Here is a 19,939-nt window from a genome sequence, read left to right on the forward strand (position 1 = left end):
AGTTCCCCCAGCACACCATGCAGTGGGGTCCTGGGGCTCCACCATGGGGCTGAGCCCCATATGTGCGTGTGGGACCTCCATCCATGGAGCTGCCATCCCGCTCTACGGCCAGCACCCAGGCATCCTGGGGCAGCCCTAAAGCATAGTCCCATTGATGGCTCCTGAGCAGCCAGGAGGGGACTGCAGGGACAACAGGGGACGGGAGCACAGGGGACCACGGCTGCCACGCGAGCAGATGGCAGCAGCGAGGAGGAAGCGCTGAGTGATTGAGAGAGCAAAGCGAGAGGCGGAGGGGGGGACAGGAAGGGAGGAGCAGGCAGGGACAGGCTTCAAGTTTATAAACTTGTCCCTCCCGGTCCCTGCAGCCTTCACCCAGCACGGCCATGGCTGAGGGCCAGAAACGAGGGGGCTTCAAGAAATTCAGTAAGTCATATTGGGATGGAGAGGGAGGGTGCTGGGTGCTCACCTGGGCTGCCTGGGTGGGAAGGGGATATGCGAGTGTGAGCATGGTCACATCTCGTAAGCAAGAAGTCTTCAGTTTTATTAGGAAACTTGCTAAGGGCTCTGGGGGCTTCCATCCCCACAGCTGGAGCAAGCCCTGGTGCTGGGATTGAACTGGGAGCAGTCTGCTTGCACTGAGTGCCTGCATGTGACAGGGGTGAACCACTGCTCTCATCCCCCAAATCACAGCTTTCAGGGATCATTTACCCCACTGCATGCCTGGGGCTGCAAACTGGAGCTGGGGTTGTCCAGGAGCCCTCTGTGTGTTCCTGCAGCACAGGGATGGGGTGGATGCCGGGGGGTAAATCCGCATGATGGAGCCGCGCTTGGGACCGAAGCAGTGGGAGCTGAGCACAGAGGAAGTGCTGGTGCCCACCAGGAGGGAGCTGCGCTCTTTCTCACAGACCTTGGGTTTTCCCCAAAGCCCTTAGAGGCGGCTCCAGAAGGCTACGCGTCGCCAGCCCTGCGCTGAGCAGGACCTTGCCTTCACTGCTGCTCCCCACATTCCTCTGCCTCCATGTGCTGATGCCGGCGCCGGCAGGAGGCTGACCCTGCGCTCCCCTGGGAGCTGTGTGAGGAGCTGAGCAAAACCCATCTCCCACGGCCCCAGCCAAGCTGGGATTTTCCATTGTGGTGGAATGCGGGGAGAATGGGGAAGGCCCCCAGCTTTCCCACCCTGCAGCAGTCCCAGATGCTGAGGATGCTTGGATACTGAGGGGACATTTAAGCTAAAGCAGTTTTGTCATTAACAGAGTCCAGGTCATGAGGTTTTGGCTATGCAGGAGTGCTTCTGGATTTCTGCAGCCCCTTTGCCCCATTTGGCAGCAGGAGAACCCTGCAGACTGTGTAGGACGTGGGACCCCAGTAACCAGCTCCTAGCACACTACTGCAGCTTCCTGCCCTGCAAACCTGGAGGGGAAGAGGCTTTGCACAGAGCCCTGCTGTGTAAGCGTTGCAAAACCCCCGAGGCACCCAGAGCACCAGGCCTCCAGCTGTGCAGTGCTGCTGTGCAGCGCAGTGGCTGTAGCCCAGTTTGCCCCATGTGCTGTCACTGGGGATGCACCACAGCAGCACACAGCACCGAGGTGTGAAATACAGAGCTTCCCGTCAGGGTTATAAATACTCCTGCAGTGAACACTGCGAGCTCAGCACTTGCAGGTGGCTACAGGGAGCTGCAAGGAGGTTGTGAGGGGCTGAGCCGAGGAAGTGGGGAGGCAGGAGGCTGCCCACAGCCGGCACTGCTGCACGAACACCATGGGGCCCAGCTGATGGCCAGTTCCTGCTCTGTGCCTGATAACATGTACATGAGGCACAACCACAGCACCCCAGCACCATGGGGAAATGTAGTGTGTCCCAATTCTCATCCTGGAGAGGGCCCTGCCTGGATCATCTCCAGGAGAGCATGGGGCAAGAGTAGGAGGAAGAGATTTGGAGTCATTTCTGGACTTCTCCATTCCCTGCTCACTGAGGCTGAGTGTTTTCTCCTCCATTGCTACAGCTGCAGTAGGGGAACACAACCACTGTCTTACCCAGGGCAGCACAGGATGTTTGTCCTGGATCTGGCACAGACACACTGAGCAGCACTGCCCCAGCCCATGGGGACATCACACTGGGTGGGACCAGCAATGCGTGGTGCAGCTGGGCTGGTACCAGGCTGTACCAGCTCTGATCTCCTTCCTCTCTCCTTTCTCCTTGTCAGAGTTTTTCAAGTTCAAAGGCTTTGAAAGCCTGAGCAACATTCCCCGTTCCTTCACTCTACGGCGTGTGTCAGTGGTCCCCAGCTCTCCTGAGAGCCTGGGCATGGGTCTGCCCCCTCCCCAGGGCTTCCTGGAAGAGTCCTTCGGCAGCACCCAGGATGATCTCAACACCATGCCCAAGAGCCCCGGTGCCTATGCCCGCTCATCAGACATGTACAGCCACATGGGCACCATGCCCAGGCTCAGCTTGGGCAAGGCAGGGAAGAGCCTGGGCAAAGCCAGGGGTACCCAGAGCTGCCGAGAGAAAGGGAGTTCCAGGGACAAGATACACAGCACAGCTCCACTGCCTGTCCCCAAGACTCTGAAGATGCCTGGCACACTAAAGCTTGGAAAAGATCCATCCTCAGTCTCTGGAAAAGCAGAGCAGGAGCAGGAGAAGGAGGAGGCTCTGCCCTCAGGCTCCTCAGGGGCAGAAAAGGCCAGCATGGACCAAGAGACCCCAAGCAACAGCCCCTGCCCTGGGATGGACGCACCGAGCCCCAGTCTGGCTCCCAGCCCCAATGCAGCACCAGAAGCAGAGACCACAGATGGGGATTTCTGGGAAAAGGGGCAAGAACACCCCAGCCAGAGCTCCCTGGACAGGTATGGCTCTATTGGCTTTACTCTGCCCACTTCATACTGCCTGGGCAGGACAAGGGTCTGGGACACAGCAAGGTCCCCACGGGATGCACCTGGCCACCAGGACAGCATGACCCTAGCACACTGTGGCCCCTCTCTATGAGAGCAGGGTTTCCTGTGGGATTTCTGCTCCCTCCCATTTCCGGATGGGGTGGAAACACCACTTGGCCCCGCTCGGCGCGAGTGTCCCTTTGTCCTACCAGCAGCTCTGTCCCAGCACTGGGGCTCCCTGCAGAGAGCTGCAACCTGCACTGACCCATCCCCGTCATCCTTCACTTCCCACTTCCATTCCTTCTGTCCTCCTCTGTCAAGGCACAGAGGCAATCCCAAAACCCAGGCACCCATTTCCCCCACCTGCCAGTGAAACCCTTTGCCAGGTTTTAGGGACCTCAGCCCTCACAGACGAGGGTTGGCTTGTTTAGAGGCTTTGGATTTCAAAACCAATAAGATGAATTTTAGCCCCATCCATCAGCTGGGCACGGGTATCAAAGTCATCCCAGCCCAAACATGCATGGAACTGAGGGGCACTGAGATGCCAAATTTACCCCAGTAACAAGGTCCCATTATACCATCCCTGTTCTTATCCCCATAACCCCCATTTCAGCCCCCAATCCCCTCTAACTCAGCACCAGTGAGGCACACACTGACATCTGGGGGGTTTTGCACGGCGCCAGGATCGGGGCAAGGAAAAGGAATTCGTGCCGGCGGTGGGAACCGGCCTCACATTCCTGCCGGCCGCGAAGGGAGGGCCGGAGGAGGGCTGGGACGGGAAGGAGGAGGGTCCGCCACCGCCCGCGCCCCACGTCCCGGCTCAGAGCCAGGCACGGGAGCGCCCGCAGAGCTTCTCTCTCCATCCCGGAGCTGAGGCGCTGGCTGAGCCGATGACAGCGGTGGGCAGGAGGTTTCCCACCCTGGGACAGGGCAGGTAAGGATCTGACACCCCGGCATGGCGCAGGGGATGGGGAGGGAGAGGAAGAGATGGGAAGAGGCTTTGCTTGGGGTGCACAAAGCCTCGATGCAAATGCTGGAGGAGCCACCGAGGGCCCGGCATTTGCTGATGGAAAGAGCGAGAGCATCGGCTGCGGCTGCCAAAACCATGGTTGGCTGTGACCCAGTGCTGGGACAGAGCAGCTTGGGGCTGTGAGTGTCCCTGGGATTCAGTCTGAGGGTTTCGGACTCTGGAGCACCCGTGGAGGGCACCTCCTTTCCAAAAATGAATTAGCTTCTAGGCTGGCATGAGTGGGAACCAAGCGGCATGGGAACATCTGTCAGCCACCCAGGTGCCTTAGCTCTGGGGACTGCCAACGTGTGGACTTGGCTCTCCAAAAATTGAGCACCAAATGCCTTTTTACATTATCCAGGGCTGCTCTCTTGCTGAGCTTGGGCATGTTATTTGCTGGGGAAACTGGGGCACAAGAGTGACTGGAGCAGGGCTCGGCACTGGCAGTCTTTGTACTCTGCTCCAGGCTGAGGGAGCAGCTGTGTGCCGGGGCCATCCCCATGGCCAGGCTGTGTTGTGGAGTGGGTGGGGCTGGGACAGTGCTGTTCCCCAGCCCTTCCTCCTGTGCAGGCACTTCCATGGGGACAGGGACAGTCCTTCCCTGCCAGGATATTGGAGGGGGGGCCAAGGGTGGCTGCCCAGAACAGGCAGTACCCATACAGAGGGACCATGGAGGGGACAAACATGGCCCTTGGGCACATTGTCCACCCCTGGAGCATCTCCAAATCTCCTGGTTGAGTTTCAGACTCCTGAGGCAAGGTGGGCCGAGGTTGCCCATGCACACGAGTGCTTTTGCAGGGGTACTCCCTGCAGGATCAGGCCCCTTTGGAATTGCACTCTGTGAGCCAGAGCAGTGCCCAGCCCTGGGGATGCTCAGAGCTGGGCGGTGGCCAGGCAGGAGTAGCAGTGACGCCAGCAGGACACAGCAGGGACACAGTGACCAACAGGAGGTGACCCACAGGCAGGTCACTGGGCAGATGTGACTCAGCTTCCCTCCAGGCACAGGAAATCCCACTTCCCGCAGGGCACCAGTAGGGCGCTGCTGTTACCAGCAAACCCTGCACAGCACGGCCAGCCCGGAGCAAAAGGAGGCAGCTCTGCCCTATGGATGCAGAGGGGAAACTGAGGCACAGTAGCTCCCTTGAGGCACAGTCCTGCTATTCAAAGACAAGCAGAGCCTAGGTTCTAGTCTGGGGCTGGAACCTCACCGTGACGTTCCCCAGCCCAGAGCCAGCACATTTACAGGTCATCACAATGCTGTTCTGGACCCCAAAGCAGCCGAAACCTCAAGCAGGAGCTCCAAGTCTGAGCAGCTCGGCCACCACACCGCACTCCAAAGGCAGCCCTGGAATTTCTCCCAGGCTCTCGCTACCCCAAAAAATGCCGTTTCCTCCAGGAATGCACAGACCAGGGGGGGCTACAGCCCCCACACCCCCCAGCCGCAGCTGCTGTCGTTCTCCAGCAGCAGCCCCCCCTCCTCACAGCGTCTCCCAGCTGCTCTCATGCTCCTGATTTCCTGCCCGGAGGCCCCCGTCCTCCCGCCGGTTTTTCTCACGGCTCTCGCAGCACCAGGCTCTCTCTGCGGCCGTGTGAAAGGCAAACAGGCTGCAGAGGCAGCGCCGGGGTGGGCAGACAGCTTGCAGCTGCCTGAGGCAGCTGTGCCCCCCTCCAAATGCTCTTCTCACTTTTTCACCCCTAGGTCTCTACCCCTGTTTTTCCTCTCCCATGCTGCTGTAGCAGGGTGGGTTCAGGGAAGAGAAGAACGCAGGGTGGGGGCACCCACAGTTCTCAGTTCTCATTGGGCTCATGTTGTCCCACTGCAGTGCCACCAGCGGGTTAAAGCCTCGTGGCTGCCACCTCGGGCATCCCCAGGGCCTCCCTTCCCATCTCCATTGTTATAACCTCTCCACCCTCAGACTTCCTCTTGTTTCCATTGGGCTCATCCGCAGACACACACAGGTGCACAGCACTGCTAAATCCTCAGGAAAGAGAAAAGCCCTCAGTTTTCCCCAGGAAATAATGGCACAGAAGTGGCCAGAGCAGCTGTGTGTCAGGCACTGGGTTCGTTGTCCGTCATTGGGTTTGTTGTCAGTAGGGCTAAGAGTGAACATGCCACCAAGGAGAGTGGGAGTTTCAGTCTGAGCCACAGCGTCACCCATCCTTCAGTGACCATTTGATTTCTGTGGAGTTGCATGAAGCTGTAGAGCAGCAATCAGCAATGCCTGCCCAGGTGATGCATCCCAATAGCACTCAGTGCTTCTGCCCCAGTACAGTCCCCAACACCCTGACCCTTGCCTGGCCCCGCTCATATGGCCCCAAGCTGATTTGGGGAGTGACCCCATAAAAAGGCCCATTCTTTCCTGATCGCATTATGAAGGCTAAGCTCTGTCCCGAGTGGGCACGAGGCAGGCAGTGAGGGCACGGGGCCCTGCATGCCATCACCTCCTTAGCACAACCTGCTGCCCTTTGCTCATGTGTTTTTCTTTTCCCCCTTCTAGCCACCATGATGGCCTGGAGTCCAGCAGTGAATACGTGAAGGTAAGACCATCACCTCCTCTGGGCTCTCTTTGTCCTCAGAAAACATTTCCTGCCAGAAATCATGCGAGCCATGCGTGGTGCCCCCAGCACTGCTCCCTACATTTTGTGCTCCCCATCACTCGCCACCACTGCTGCCTCCTCCTTCTGCCCCCATGTAGGAAAGGAAGGGTTTGAGCCACTTTCGTGGGGCTGTCACATGAAAGTCGGTGTAAATCTCTCCAAATCTCTTGCTTATCCTCCAGCAAACTATTAACATTCCTGAGGACTCTTCATGTCTGGCCAGAAATTCATTAGCGAGGCGCCTGGCTCCAGAGGAAAGCTGGCCCTTCTGCAGGAGGCTGCTGGCACTGTGGGGTGGGGAAAGCTGGGCAGGAGCAGGGTGATGACCACCAGGACACTGTGTTTTGGGGATGGAGGGCTGGAAAGCTGCCTGTTTCAGTATGCTGCCACGTGATGGCCTTCTGGGGATCTGTTTGAGAAGGGCTGGGGCATCTTACTCCATAGGGAAAGGTCTCTCTGCCAGTGTGTGCTCCCAGAGGTGGGCATGTTGCATGGCTTGTAAGTTAATGGATTGGTGTGGATCAATGGGCACGGCTTTGCCTATAGGATCAAATCATTTTTTGTAAGCTAGGAGCACATGCCAGAAGTGATCCATTTGGCCTTTATTTCTCACCCACCCTGGCAGTGTCCAGATGCAGCCCACGGTGTGATTTATACACCACTTCCCTTTGGCTATGGAAGCAGCCCAAAGGCTGCAGCGACAGCAGCTATTTTAGTCAAATAAGTAATAATATGGAATGCGTGAGACCGAGACATTGGAGGCACTCGGGCTGATTGCAGCCCTGCCTGGTTGGGGTGCTCAGCACCCAGCAGCGCTCACCCTCGTGCAGGTGAAGGCAGGGAGCTGCAGAACCGCATCGCGCTGTCAGGCTGACGCACGTCCCAGCCTGCGATCAGCTGCAGCCTCCTCTGCTCCTGCGAAGGGGCAGCACGGGCACGGCTCCAGCTTGCTCCATCGGATCCGCCGCGGGAGGGAAGCAGCCGAGCCCTTTGCGGAGGAGCAGCCGTTGCCGGCGTGTGATTCACCGTCGGATCCTCGCAGTGCGGCGTCTCCCATCTGTTCCATCCCTCAGCGCCCGCACTGCTGCTGGGGCTGCGGGCACTCACGGGCGAGGGGACCTACAATAGAAGGGGCAGAGCTCGGGCCCAGCGACAGCGTTGGAGCTCTTTGTTCTGTGCTCTGGAGACCCGTATCTCGTCAGCCCTGCCTGCTCCTCCTTGCCTGGGGATGCGAGGGGCTCGGCTGGATTAATTAGCGCTGAGGCCACGCGGGTGGTAGCAAGGACACCTCAGCTGCTGTCCCCCAGGCCCCGAGCAGAGGGGACGTGGAGCCCGATCCCGGGTGCAGCTCACGGAGCAGCGGTGGGGGCTGCGGGGCTCAGAGCCATCCGCACCGCCTCGTGCAGCCCGTGGAACCACGGCCTTAATTAAACCAAAGCAGAGCCTTAATTAAACGCAACTCGGAGACAGCCGACGTGGGAAGCAGGCAGCCGGTGTCAGCACTGGGATGAGGAGCGTGATGAGGGATGGGGTGAGGGACCGAGCGTCCCTGCGCTGCGTGTCACTGGGGAGCGCAGGGCACAGACGAGGGGTGACGGTCCCTTGGAGGGGCTGCCACTCCTCCCAGCGGGGACGGATCTCCTCACGCACTCCGGCTGCTTTCAGGACACAGCTGAGCGGGCCGTCCGAGTCCGTCCGGGACACGCTGCCCCCGGACGGGCCGGTTCCCCTGGGGGCGATGAGGTCGGACCCCCGGGTGCCGCGGTGCCGCTCCCCCACGGACGCCGCTTCTCGGCCGCTGAGCGCCGCTGTGGCGGCCGCGGGTCCCGGCGGGGCGGTGCGGGGCGGAGCCGCATCCTCGGTGCCGCCCATCTCTGCCGACAAGGGATGAGGTAATCGGGAAAGCGGCTGAAATTGAAGCCCGGCGGCGGCGGTGGCAGCGGCGGTGCAGCCCGGGCCGGGCCGGGTTAGCCCGGGCCGGGCACGCCGCTCCGCTCCTCGCCATGACGGAGCGCTGCAGCCTATGGAGCGCGCTGTCGGCCGCCGCCTGCTGCTTCTACCGCGGCTCCTTCATGCAGGTGCAGGTGAGCGGAGCGGCGCGGATGCCCGCAGCCCCGGGGTGTCCGCAAGCGGGGCGGGGTGGGGGTCGCGTGGGGCGAAGAGCCCCGGGGGCAGCGCTGACCTTGGGGCCGCTCTTCGTAGGGCGCTGCGTGGCTCGCGGGAGGTTCAAGCCCTCGTGTCCTCAGTGCTTCCCCGCTCAGGTGCTTCGGCTCCGCTATGCAATGGGATACTGAAGCCGAAGCCAAAACCGGAGCGCCGGTCCGGCACTTCTGACGGAGCGACGGACGCAGCAGCATCCCTCGCCCGCAGAAATGCCGGTCAAGGGGATGCTCGGCTTTAAAGGTGCTTCGGGAGCACCAGCAGGCTCGGCCCCGACGGGCACACAGTCCTCTGGCCTGGGTCTGTCTGTACTGCGGTGTTACAGAGAGCCGGCATCCATCTGCCACCTGTCCTGTGGCACTTCCACCTCTAGACATCCTATTTTTGGATTCTTGGCGTTTTGCACAAGCTGAGAAAGGGACAGAGCGCCAGGAAGCTGTTCCCTCATTTATCCCCTGAGCAAAGGTGCTTAGCAATGCAAGAGCCATGCAGACTCTGACACGAGCTGCTGGCGTGCTGCAAGTTAAAAAGGGTGAGAAGCGCCCGGAGCTGGCAGCCAGCAGAGCTGGCAGTCTGATTCAGTACTGCTCCAGGAGGTGGGTGCTGAGCTGTACGGATTATGCTGGGTAACTCAGAACCCAGAGGAAGCATTTCAAGTCCTGTCATGATTGCTGCTGGTCTCGGTGCAGAGCCAGGGATTGTGATCACTGAGTGGGGGCAAATGGAGAGAAGCAGAGGAGCTTCTTCTGGTTGTCAGAAGGCCACCGTGGAACAGCAGGGGATGTGCCCTACCACAGCATCGTGGTGAGCTGCTTCCAGAACAAGGGAGGGACAGGTGGGTGCCTGGCCTTCATGCAGGGAGGCAGGAGGGGATGGAGGGCACTCCATCCCAGCCACAGAAACAGTTAAAAGTAAAGCCCTAAGTGCTCACCTGGCTTTGCCAGATCCTTCACCATCTATTTATGTCCAAGTGTGCCCAGCAAACACACACTGAAGTCCCCATGAATGACTGGAGCGCTTCCAGCTGACAGCCGCATCCCTGCTCGCCGCCAATGGCAGTGCACCCAGCCTGGGAAGCACTGACATCATTTCTGGCCAATAGCAGCTCTGAAAAGGGATGCAGCAGCAGCAGCCGCCGCCGTCTCAGAGTGAGATAAGTAATATAGAGATGGATGGAGATGTGTGTACACACACACCCCATACCGCACTGGAGACGTGCTCCTCTGCACCACCCCATAGCATGAACTGGGCATCCATCCCACCCTGCAGCATCCTGATGTTCCCAGCTGCACCCCACCCCTGCCAGCCAGACATCATTGCTCCAGATCTGCCACAAAGGAGACCCTTTGGATGGCTGGGACCACTCCTAAGAAAGGCTTCGAGCACCAGGACAGCTCCTGAGTCTGCATGTTCTCAGTAGGGAGCAGTGGAGATGTGGCATAGCCAAGAGCTGCCTCCAGTGACCCATGAGATGGGCACATGCCTTCTCAGAGTCTATTTAAACACCATTGCAAGACAGTACAGAGGGAAAAACTATTTCTCTTCCATAGAGACATCAAGATCAGTAAGATTAACTACATGCAGGTGAGGAGCAACCCCATGACAACCTGATTTTTCCCTCGCTTAGGGTTGGCCATTCTCAGGCACTCAGGGAGGTCAGGCAGCACTGGGCAGACTGGTGAACACAGCAGCCCAGCACCAGGCAAGCAGAGCAGTGCTCAGCTTTGCTAGGATGCTGGCTGCCTCAACAAGGATGTTTGTTTTAAAATCCTTTGCTGTGAAGTAGCCCATTGCCCAATGCAGAGCTAAGCAGAGAAGAAAGGCTCTTTGGTGACTCTGAGGCTTTGCCCATACACCTGCTCCAAGTGGCTTCTAATCCATTCCCTCCTAGTTCTGCTTCCCAGGCCCCACATCTGCTCCAACAGCAGGAGTTGGGGGTTGGAAGAGCAACAGTAAGGTCTGGGATTTCCCCAGTGAGGGTCCCATTTCGGGGCAGGCAGCAGGAGAGTGAGAGCAGCTGCACGTTGTGCCCTGAGGATAGCCAGGAGATGCTATCGCGGCGTGGGGTGGGTGCTCATACACCTTGCTCTCCACGCTGACTTCATCTTCAGCTGCTTCAGGTCTGGGAGGGGGGAGCTGGGAAGCAGGCTGCAAATCACTCCTGTTTCATAAGAGCACCTTTGCAAGGAGAGAACGCCAAGTGCCAGATTTTGGAGCTCTCCTCACACCAGGCAGAGCCACTGTTTTACACAGACTACAGCTGTCAGCACCTTCCAGCCCCCCAGCTCTTGCCCTTTGGCTGCCAATTCTAGTCCATAGCTGTGACCAAAGGTGCTTCCTCTGCCAAGAAAGCAGCAGATAGAGGGAAAGAGAAGAGCAGGGATGGAGAGCCCCCAGGGAATCCCCTCCTGGTGAGCCCTGCTGTACCCGCAGCTCATGAAACAGCCTGCCTGCTGCTGAACGTGATGGAGGAGCTCTCCTTTCACTAGCTAAACCACCTTGGCTGCTGGTTAGGATTCCTCGGGCAGAGTTTGGCACCATCTCTGGCAGCTCCTGAGCTGGTTTGGCTGGTTTGGGGAACCGCTCTCACCCCTGTCCCATCCCACTCAGTGGGAGGAAGCCTTGGGGCTCCGAGCAGGCAGCCAGCATCACGCACTTGAGCTGGGCGCTAGTGGAAGTTGAGGATTTTCTCCACAGTCAACTCTCTAGCATGCAAGACCTCACATCAGGCTGTACATCTTTTGATGTCCTCTTGGCACAGCAGAGAGCACCAAGCGGTGCCCTTTTCAGCTCAGTGCTTGCACATCCGCTTACACGCTGCTGACAGTGCTGGGCCGGCCGCCTTGCCATGCCAGCTGGCAGCCACACACAGCCTCCTCTGAGACATGGCACCAAGCAGAGCAGCAAGAAGCCAACGTAAAGCATGAGGACAGCCCCCAGAGTGCCATCATACCAAAGAAAAGGGCTCCCCATGCATCAGGGTCCTGGTTGGAGTGGCTGCAGTCACCAAGCGATGGCTTTTTGGTGGCTGTAAAAGTTGGATGGGACCTCATTTCCCAGCCAAGCAGCTGAAGGGACAGCGCCCGTCACGTGGCTTAGGGTCCCTTTGCTCACAGCTGTCCTCACTGCCCCAACTGCAGGGCACAAAGCCCTGAATGCCTCTCCGCAGCTCAGCACCTGGCACGGCTGCCAGCCGGCTGCTGCCCAAATCCCAGCTTGGAGACGCCGGGTGCTGCTCAGCTGGGTTTGTGTTTGTTATCCTGTGCATTTGACAGGGAGGATTTGGGAGAAAACCCAGATGTACAGCATGGAGCAGGGTGCTAATCCCCTCGCTGGGGGCATCAGCTCCGAAGCTCTCCCAGCAACAATCTGGCTCAGCAGGGACCCTCAGTTCCCATGCAGGCAGCAGCCTGGTGCTTGAGGCCAGCAGCATGGGGCACCCATGGCTGCTCACACCAAGCAAAGCGTTGTCATGGAAACGGCACCTGCTTCAGCCTCAGCCCCCCAGGATGCAGCCAGACCTCAGCAGCATCCGCCAGAGACCATTTATTTTTCATAGGGTTCAGCTGTGCCACATGGCTTTGTCTCCTCGAGGGCCCCGGGGCAGTAGAGGTGCTCAGGAGTATGCGACCCATGTGTCTCATGTTCACATCCCCACAGCTCCAGCAAGCAGAACCCTCCTTTGGGGAGGAACTGAAGCCAGAGGAGCACTCAGGAGTTTGTTCACTTTCACTTCCACTGTCCTAGTATTTTATTATTATTATTATATTTATATTTTTTAAAACTTGTTAGCAGTTTGGAAGGGAGGAACAGAGGCAGGTCCAGGCTGGTGAGGGCAAGCCCTGGAGAGCTTGGGCCATCACACTGTTCTTCCCGTGCCTCCTCCTCCCACCTCCCCAGCCTGGAGCCTTGTCCCTGGGACGGGATTGCTGCCCGACTTGGCTGATACACACAGCTCCAGGCTGGGGAGGTGGTGAGCAGGGAGACAGTGAGTCCCAGGATGGAGGGCACAGGTTGAGAGAGCAGCACTCTGTGCTACGAGAAGCAGAGAGAAATTGGCTGAGGGCACAGGATGAGGTGCTGTGCAAAGAGTCTGCTCTGAGGCTGAAGCCCCCGGTGCTCTAGGGAACAATGCAAAGCCAGATGTGTGCCAGAGCAGTGCCACTGGGCACCAGCTTCAAGCTCACAGACACCAGTAGTACTACTCTAACAAGCACCATAGAGCCAAGGAGCTGGAGCCAGGCCACTGAGCCACCTGAGCTCACACGAGCAACATTGGCATGGGTGGAAGCATGCATCAAAGGGCTCAGGGGCTGCCAGCACAACAGGACACCCCAGTAGCCGCAGCCAAACTGCTGTGCTGGTGGCTTACACAACCCCCTCTCACACATGTCATGCCCTCAGGGAATGCCCCAATGTGGTGGCGAGAGTGTGGCAGAGGGAGAGGTGACGCCATCCTTATCTCTCCAGGGAAGGGAGGAGGGGAAATTGCATCCTCCAGGCTCAGGTGCACCAGTGCTGGTAAGAGCTCATTTCGATGCAGAAGGTTTCCTTTACATTTGTCATTACTATTCATACTGCTGTCAGGCTAAACACAGCCGAGTTAACCCTTTGGAGGAGGATGTCTCTAGGAGGAGGAACAACATGGGTTTCCTCCTGGAGAAGTGCTTCCCATAGTGGTTCAGCCCAGGATGTGCTGGACGGGGAGCTGGGGCAGGCATTTGTCCCCAGGGACAGGTCTGCTCCTGGTAGGTTTCCTCCCTGAGAGATCCCTGCAGTCCCAGCACACAGGCACTGCTCTTGGGATTCACAGCACCCAAGGGCCAGTCCTTCCTTTCCCAGACCCTGCAGCCAGCATACCCAGTGGATGTGGAAGGCACTGGTAGTGGGAAGGACAGGGGATGGCATCCCTCAGACCCTGCAAGAAGTGGCTGCGCTGCTTGTGGCAGAATCCCAGCTGATGCTTTCTCTCTTCACTGTACAGTTCTCCAAGGAGAAATACATCCTTGACTCGTCACCGGAGAAGCTTCACAAGGAGCTGGAAGAGGAGCTGAAGCTGAGCAGCACCGACCTGCGCAGCCATGCGTGGTACCACGGCCGCATCCCACGGGAGGTGAGGATGGGTGGGTTTGCCAGGGGGAAACTCCTGAAACTCGCAGCCAGGATGAGGGGAATGCCCTAAATAAGAGCCCTGGTGGCCGGTGCAGCCAACAGGGCCGTGCCTGAGCCGTTGCCCCATCCCTGCCAGGTCTCAGAGAGTCTCGTGCAGAGGAATGGCGACTTCCTCATCCGCGACTCGCTCACCAGTTTGGGTGACTACGTGCTGACTTGCCGCTGGCGCAACGAGCCCCTCCACTTCAAGATCAACAAGGTGACGGTGAAGTCCAGCGACAGCCGGACCCGCGTCCAGTACCTCTTTGAGCAGGAGAGCTTTGACAACGTGCCCGCCCTCGTCCGCTTCTACGTGGGCAACCGCAAGGCCATCTCCGAACAGAGCGGTGCCATCGTCTACTGCCCCATCAACCGCACCTTCCCCCTGCGCTACCTGGAGGCCAGCTATGGGCTCGCCAACGGGAAGCACGGGGGGTCCCACAGCCCGGCCTCCCAGAAGGGGGGGCACATCAAGAGGAGGAGCATCACCATGACAGACGGGCTGACAGCCGATAAGATCACCAGGGCCGAAGGGTGCTCCACCAGGTGAGTGCAGGGGGGCGGTCCTCGAGGATGAGGCAGGAGCAGGGTTTGGGGGTGGAAGCAGCCACAGTGCAGGCATGGAAACCAGCAGAGGCACAGGGAGAGGAGCCAGTACCCAGCTGGAAGTGGGGCTTTCTCCCAGGCTGGCTGCCAGCCATGCTGAACCACCGCAGCAGCGCACAGTGAGCACACAGCTTGGCATCACACAGGCCAGAAGGCAGAGGGTGTTTTGTATCACCCAGTCCAGGATTGCCTGCGTGTCAGAGCTTGTCAAAGCTTTCCCAGGGTGATGCAGGAGTGTCAGCCAGCACCATGAGGGCATTTGATGGCTTGCTTCTGACCAAACTTCATTTTAGAGCCTTTTCCACTGGGATATTTGCAAGGAATTACTAAGAGGAGATGACAGAGCTGTGTGGATGGGCTCTGCACAGCCACACTGAGCCTCTAATGAGGCTGCCCAGGTCACCTTGCAACAGCCAGGTTTCACAAGGGGTGAAGGAGATTTCCTTCATGTGGCTTCCTCTTGGCAGCCTCAGGGTGCACAGGCCCCACCAGGGAAGGCAGAGCACGTTTACACCCCTGCACAGAGGCCAGGGGACCTGCATCACTGTGTGTCCCCAGCAGGGCACAGCCTGTCCCCCTGTCTGCAAGCCAGGCTGCCTTTTTGCCACCCCAACCTTCTCAGCCCAAGGGCAGGGCGGGAACAAGCCAGCAGAAAACAGGCAACTGAACTGTTACTGCAGGGAGAATGGAAACACCTGGGCTTTCAGGAGAACATACACATGTCCAGAAGAGCCCAAACCCATCAGCCTTTCCTCATCGCTCACGTTTTCCCCAGATCTCTCATCATCACAGCTGTTCTCCCATCCTGCTCCCACCAAGACACGCAGTGCTCTGGACTGCAAACACATCACAGCAGCCTGTGCCAGGGAGGGCAGATTGCCTGCCCTGCTTTCTTGCAGTGCTCACATTGCTCAGCCCACCACAGCCACTTTTGCAACAGCACTGACTCACGGTGTTTGTGTCAGGCTGTAACCACTGCCCCAATGGCACAAGACCTCCTAGCTTGCTACAGAAGCATACATGCAGCTCACCCACCGCACCATCTCTCGGCTCTCACTGTGAGCCAGCTGGGCATTCATCCAGCTTCAGGCACGTTGCATTGCTCTCCAGCTTTGGGAGAGAACAACACAGCTCATCTAGCTGCCATGCAGCTCTTAGACTTAAAAACACACCCAGCATCAGATACTCCCTTGCACCCACGCACCATAATGCTAGAAAACTTTCCCACTCCTTTGCTGGACCTGCTTCCCCACAGCACCCTGGATTCATGCCATCCCATCCCATGTTATCCCAGTACCTTGCCATCAAGGTGCCCTTTTCTCTTCCCTGGACGAGGCTCCTTGCAGGTAGGGCTGGCTCTGTTTTTGTGGGCACTGGCCCCTTCTGCTCCAGCTGCGGGGTGAGATGCCCTCTCATGGATCCAGCTGAGCTCATCATGGGCTCAACTCGTTGCTGTGGTAATAGAAGACATTGATGCCTGTGGGGAGGAGAGTCACAACCCCTCTGCCTTTGCCCTGGCACTAAGTTCAGAGTCTGATGCTTCCATCTTCCCCTTCCCCAGCGTGTCCCTGCCACACCACAGGGACATCATCCGCAACTGTGCTGTCAGCGTGGACCAGATCCAGGACCTGCACTCCCCAATGTCACCCATCTCAGAGAACCCCACCTCACCTGCATACAGCACAGGTAGGCATCACCCCACTGGGCACAGCGGGACACAGCTCAGGCTGAGCTCAGCTCAGACATGAGCCTGGGGAGGGGAACAGAGCTGGCTATAAAGACAGACCCCTGGGCATGGAGCATTGCCCTCCATACTCAGCGCATCCTTGGTGTGTGCACACCTCCAGGCTCTGCTAACAAGTTCTCTCCGTCTCCTTGCAGTGACACGGCTAAAGCCTCATACCTGTCAAGCAGCTGGGATCACCCCGGCCTCCCCGGTCATCAGAAGGTCCAGTGAGCCCCAGCTGTGCCCGGGTAGCAGCAACAAACCTCTGCCAGACCCTGCCCACAGCACCCACTCCACGCCATGCCACGGTTACGCCCGCGCCTCCCCCTCTCCCTCTGTGAACAGCTACAGTGACCCCGACACGGGGCACTACTGCCAGCTGCACCCCACCTCACCCATCAGCAGAGAGCGGCCGGCTCACGACACCAAGCAGCTGCCAGCAAAGAGCTACGTGGAAAGGCTAAAGGTGGAGGAAGGGCAGAGAGGGACTGTGGAGAACGGCTCTGGGGAAGCAGAGGCAGGGCAGAGGCTGAAAGGAGAGCGGGACTTTGTGGGCTTTGTGCCCCCCACCGTGGAGACGTGCTCCTCCTTCAACCCGGCAGCATTCCAGTCCCTGCTCATCCCCCTGGAGAACAAGCCCCTGGAGATGGCTGTGCTCAAGAAGGTCAAAGAGCTGCTGGCGGATGTGGATGCGAAGACACTCGCCAAACACATCACCAAAGTGGACTGCCTGGTACGGCGGGGCCAGGAGGGAGGGATGGGCACTGCTGCCCTCCATTTGTTCCAGGTTAACAGGGAAACAGTGCCCCTGAGCCCTGGAATCCTTGAGCATCAGAGCATCCCTGCTCTCAGCTCTGCCGCCCCGCATCAGCTGGCAGAGGCTGGGCTGGGGCAAAGGACTGCCCGGGGCCGCTCAGGTCTAATCACCTCTCACCTTTCTTACCAGGTTGCTCGGATATTGGGTGTAACTGCAGAGATGCAGCGGCTCATGGGGGTGAGCTCCGGCATGGAGCTGCTCACCCTGCCTCATGGCCACCAGCTTCGGCTCGACCTGCTGGAACGGTACGGCACAACCCAGCTCCCCTGGGGTGCCCCAGCTCGGCACAGGGGGACACCACACCTCCTGGGGTCCCTCTGAACCCCCGTGCTGGGGCAGTGGCAGGAGCACCCCCAGCTTTTTGCCCTTATGCTCAGCCCTGCTCTGCCTCTCGTCTTGAAACAGGTTCCACACCATGTCCATCATGATCGCTGTGGACATTCTGGGCTGCACGGGCAGCACAGAGGAGCGGGCAGCCCTGCTCCACAAAACCATCCAGCTGGCTGCCGAGCTGAAGAGCACCATGGGCAACATGTTCAGTTTTGCAGCTGTGATGAACGCCCTGGAAATGGCACAGGTATGGGGATGCTGCCTTCGTCCTCGTGGCCTGGGCTCAGCCCCTTTCCTAAACACCCCCTGCCCTCATGGCCCACCCGTTGGGGTGGGAGGAGGGGGACCATGGCCCGGCAGAGGTGTGGGGCCACATCTGCTGGGGAGTAAGCAGGGAAGGGAAAGAGCTGTCCCCTCCGTGGAGCAGACAGCCCAGTGCTGCCGGGATGTGATTGTTTGTCAGCGGTTGGGCTTTTTGTTTTGTGCTGGGCTCTGTTCCTGAGAGGAAATGAGTCTACCCTCCAGCACAATACAAATCGGTCTCAAGGCTGTGGCAGCAGCGTCTCCGGGCCACACTGCTCCCTTTGGAAGATGAAAGGAGATTAAAATTCAATTTTAAATCAAGCCCAGCTGGGAAGCCTTGCTTCCTGCCTTCACAGAGGCAGTGGAACGGCTGCTCCCTCCCTGCATCTCATCTTCAAGGCCTCTGCGGCACGGGGAGGCTGCTGTCCTGGGGCATGGCAGGAGGAAAAGCACTGAGCCTGGCCAGGTGCCGAGGCCATGCAGTCTCTGGCCATGAGTGCCAGCAGCAGAAGCTGTGGCTGTGGTGCTGGGGCTCAGAAGCATCACTTCCCTCTGCTTGCAGATCGCACGGCTGGAGCAGACCTGGATGGTGCTGCGGCAGCGGCACACAGAGGGTGCCATCCTCTACGAGAAGAAGCTGAAGCCATTCTTGAAGAACTTGAACGAAGGGAAAGGTGAGAAGGGCAGCTCCCATCTCCCACCTGGCTGCTCCTTCCTGGTTCAGCCAAGCACATCCTTGCTGGGGGGGAGGGGGGGACACATGTTGGAGAGCTGCGTCCCTGTCCCAGCAGGGCCAGACACTTCCCGCCTGCTTCTATGCAGCCCCAGCAGCGCCTGCTTGGCCTCAGCTGCCCCTTCCCAGGGAAGCATTTCATAACTAAATAAAACCAGCAGCTGGGCACAAACATGGCTCAGCCGAGCCAAATCCTTGTGCTCGCATGGCAATGCGTGCCAAGCCAAGGGGACAGCGGCCGGTTGTGGGCAGGGAGGATGAAAAGCTGCATCTCCCTTACACGCAGCACCCTGGGATCTGCTCACCCACTGCTTGCTGCAGCCCTGGGACACACAGACTGCCAGAGCAGGAACAGCAATGCTTCTCCTGGGCACAAGCAGAAAGGCCCAGCTGGTGCTGGATGAGGTGGTGGCCTCAAGCAGAGCCTTCTTCAGAGCCACAACCGTATCTGTGCTGCAGCTGAGCCAGAACTCTGCCCCAGGGCTGTGGTGGCAGCCCAGCTCCATAGGGCTGTGTCGTTGTGGGAGTGCTGTGTGGGTCCAAGGCAGACAGGGAGCAAGATGAGGAGGATGCGGGGACACTGAGCCATGAACCCACCAGCGTCAGGGTCATGAGTGGTGCTCACGGAGCCTCTCTCTGCAGAAGGGCCACCGCTGACCAACACCACCTTTCCCCATGTCATGCCCCTGGTGACTCTCCTGGAGCGGGACGACGCGCTGGTGGACAGCCCTGAGCCCTGGGAGGCCACGGACAATGGCGTGGAGGTGGTCATGGCCCACCTGGAAGCTGCACGGATGGTGGCCCACCACGGCGGACTGTACCACACCAACGCCGAGGTGAAGCTGCAGGGTAAGCAAGATGGGGACGGGGTTGGCCCTTTTCCCTTCACCGGTGGCAGTGCTGGATGGAACATCACACAGGTGCAGGGTCCCCATCCCGTCTCCATGGGACTGACTTTCCCTCCCTGCAGGTTTCCAGGGCAGAGCGGAGCTGCTGGAGATCTTCAGCACCGAGTTCCAGCTGCGGCTGCTCTGGGGCAGCCGTGGGGCTGAGAGCAGCCAGGCCGAGCGCTACGAGAAGTTCGACAAGGTCCTTACTGCCCTGTCCCACAAGCTGGAGCCAGCAGTGCGCTTCAGCGAGCTGTAACTCCCTCCCCCAGCAACGGAAAGCCTCTTCATGGGAGACACGGTGGAAATTTGGGGACAAGGAGGAGGAACAACAGCCACTTCCCATCCGCCACTCACCTCCTTGGCACTGCCACCCCAGGGGATGGGGACAGCGTCCATCGCCCAGCCCTACCGCAGTCCATGGCTGCATGGTGCCCCTCTCCTCCTTCAGATTCCTTCCCTTCCCATCTCCCTCTCGCCTGGGGTTCCACTTGTAAATATGTTTTCACGGTCATTTCTGGATGTACAGATTCGCGGGGACAGTTTCTGGTGTAAATACTTAGGCTCATGCATTTTGTCCTGTAAATACGTGTACATAGCTCACGGCCTTGGTTCTTACATACAATAAACTTTTACGCTCTCCCTCTGGAGGGACTCCTCCACACCGGCATGCCGTGGTCGCTCATTGCTGGAGTGGGGATTGAGGGCCGGGGCTCCGGGCGCAGGCACAGCGCCGGCATTGGGCGGTGTGT

At 59.0% G+C, this 19,939-nt stretch overlaps 1 protein-coding gene across 5 annotated transcripts; it reads left to right on the forward strand.

Moving 5' to 3' along the window:
- The first annotated feature begins 175 nt into the window (after positions 1–175).
- SH2D3C (SH2 domain containing 3C) lies at positions 176–19,875 on the forward strand. 5 transcript variants are annotated; one of them, XM_090121377.1, is made up of 13 exons: positions 176–423; positions 2,201–2,840; positions 6,375–6,414; positions 13,039–13,155; positions 13,619–13,747; positions 13,883–14,331; positions 15,953–16,077; positions 16,273–16,850; positions 17,064–17,179; positions 17,340–17,511; positions 18,130–18,241; positions 18,943–19,149; positions 19,271–19,875. In XM_090121377.1, exons 1-13 carry the CDS (start codon positions 384–386, stop codon positions 19,444–19,446), a joined length of 2,901 nt encoding a protein of 966 aa, XP_089977503.1. In that variant the 5' UTR covers positions 176–383; the 3' UTR covers positions 19,447–19,875. The 5 variants fall into 5 exon arrangements, with proteins under 5 accessions (XP_089977503.1, XP_031457479.2, XP_031457480.2 ...); XM_031601619.2 differs by lacking the exon at positions 13,039–13,155 and having other exon boundaries at positions 181–423; positions 19,271–19,874; XM_031601620.2 differs by lacking the exons at positions 176–423; positions 2,201–2,840; positions 13,039–13,155 and adding an exon at positions 2,984–3,801 and having other exon boundaries at positions 19,271–19,871.
- Positions 19,876–19,939: the final 64 nt, after the last annotated feature.

The sequence above is a fragment of the Phasianus colchicus genome, chromosome 19 (assembly GCF_987193195.1).
Source record: "Phasianus colchicus chromosome 19, bPhaCol1.hap1.1, whole genome shotgun sequence".
Lineage (NCBI taxonomy): Eukaryota > Metazoa > Chordata > Aves > Galliformes > Phasianidae > Phasianus > Phasianus colchicus.